The 1,729-nt window shown below is 38.5% G+C and overlaps 1 protein-coding gene across 1 annotated transcript in view; it reads left to right on the top strand.

The window, feature by feature from the left end:
• The window catches only part of Pmar_PMAR020842 (zinc finger protein DHHC domain containing protein, putative), a gene marked incomplete at both ends in the record, with an annotated part of 9,415 nt that overhangs the window by 1,273 nt on the left and 6,413 nt on the right, over window positions 1–1,729 (top strand). The window contains 2 exons of the mRNA XM_002785341.1: window positions 132–224; window positions 866–991. Of these exons, the coding sequence (XP_002785387.1) occupies window positions 132–224; window positions 866–991 (219 nt within the window). The remainder of the gene's footprint in view (window positions 1–131; window positions 225–865; window positions 992–1,729) is intronic.

Raw genomic sequence — 1,729 nt, 5'->3', positions numbered from 1 at the left:
ATGTATATTTTTTATGTATTTTAGGAAATATGTAGTATTTTTATTAGCAGTTGGTCATACCATGTCAACGTCAACTACCGTGAATGAGATGGATGGTACTGTATGTGGAGATTCATTATCATCATCAGTAGGAGTGCCCACAACGAGTGGACCTCCTGGGGGGATGTCCTTGCAAGAGGACTTGGAAGCTGGTCGCGGTGATCATCGTGATACACAAACTAGTGGTAGTATTATTACGCTGGAGTTTCACCGGTTTGTAATACTCTGTGTAAAACGCGATGTGAAGTGAATTAGATTACAATGAAGAAGTCAGTTTCGAGAATGCGCTCAGAATCTAAAATCGATCCTGTGCTTGGTCTTATTAAAACTCATGAGAGATCTATCCAATGCCACATGTACAATGGAGTTTCACCACCCTAGTGATGTGAAAAACATATTTCACGACTACTACAGGCCGCGAATATCGCCGAGTTTTTCACCGAGTATTACGTGCAAAACGGGTTGTGAAACTCCACTAATATCAATATAAATGTTGTTGATTATACTACCGTTCGTATACCATTGCAGAGAGCTCGGTGAGATCTTTCAAGTGGTTCTGCTGCTGCTGCTTCAGAGCTGTCACTCGTCGGGAAATTACTAATGATGGGTTCTCTTTTTAACACCACTTTGTATTTATATATCAATGGAGTTTCACCGTAGTGATATGGAAAACTCATTTCACGACTACTGCATATCGCCGCGAATATTGCCGAGTTTTTCACGGAGTTTTACGCCGCCACTTCACGTAAAACGGGTTGTTGTGAAACTCCAATATCGTATAATGCATGTATATATTAGTGGCTAACACTGGTGTGTTTTCTCTCAGCGCGTCGTAGACGATCTCACCGACGTGCGGTACGGCGTAATTTGCAGCATCGTATAAACGACTACACTCGCTGTGTTTTCCTATTGTTCTGTAGTTTGCTGGCGCTCACGTTGATAATACTCGCTGGTAGTAGGGGGAGGGGAGCACTTATAGGATGGATATACTTCTTTGTTTTGGGGGAATTTATATTTGATTTCCTCACTAATTAAATATATAACTATATATTATAGTATATAACTATTATAGTAATTACTCACCTGAAATTAGTATATATGTTTGATTTCCTCACTAATTATAGAAGTTCGTATATGAGTTCGGGTAGAAGTGTACAGAAATCAATAGGAATTTTCGGAAAATTCTCACATGAGTGTTGGAGTAGGAATATATGTTTGGTTTCCTCACTAATAAAAGGAGTTTGTATATGAATTTGGGTAGAAGTGTACAGAAACCAATAGGAATTTTCCCAAAATTTTCATAGGAGTGTTGGAGGAATATATTTTTGCTTTCCGCAGCTGCTGAGTTGTGGAGTTTTCCAGAGCTACATTATATGAGTTTACCCACAAATTTTGAAAGACCGACCAGAATTTCCCGAAATTTTTTATATTGTCACCTCAACACATGTAGTTGACGATGTGAATATTTCGCCGTACGGTATAAGACTGGGATAGAATTCATATGGTCACTTACATTTGTTGGTGACAATAAGAAAATTTTGAGAAAATTTTGGGAAATTTTCTAGTTCATTATGTTTTCACACTTCTTAGCTAGTTCGTATATGAGCTCCTATAGTTAGTGAGGAAACTCTTCAGAGCTTAGCTGAGGAAAGCGATTACATGTATTCCTACTCCAACACTGTATAGGAAA

This window comes from Perkinsus marinus (genome assembly GCF_000006405.1).
Source record: "Perkinsus marinus ATCC 50983 genomic scaffold scf_1104296933050, whole genome shotgun sequence".
NCBI lineage: Eukaryota > Perkinsozoa > Perkinsida > Perkinsidae > Perkinsus > Perkinsus marinus.
The sequence above is the reverse complement of the archived record's forward strand: the minus strand, read 5'-3'. Positions and strand labels throughout refer to the sequence as shown.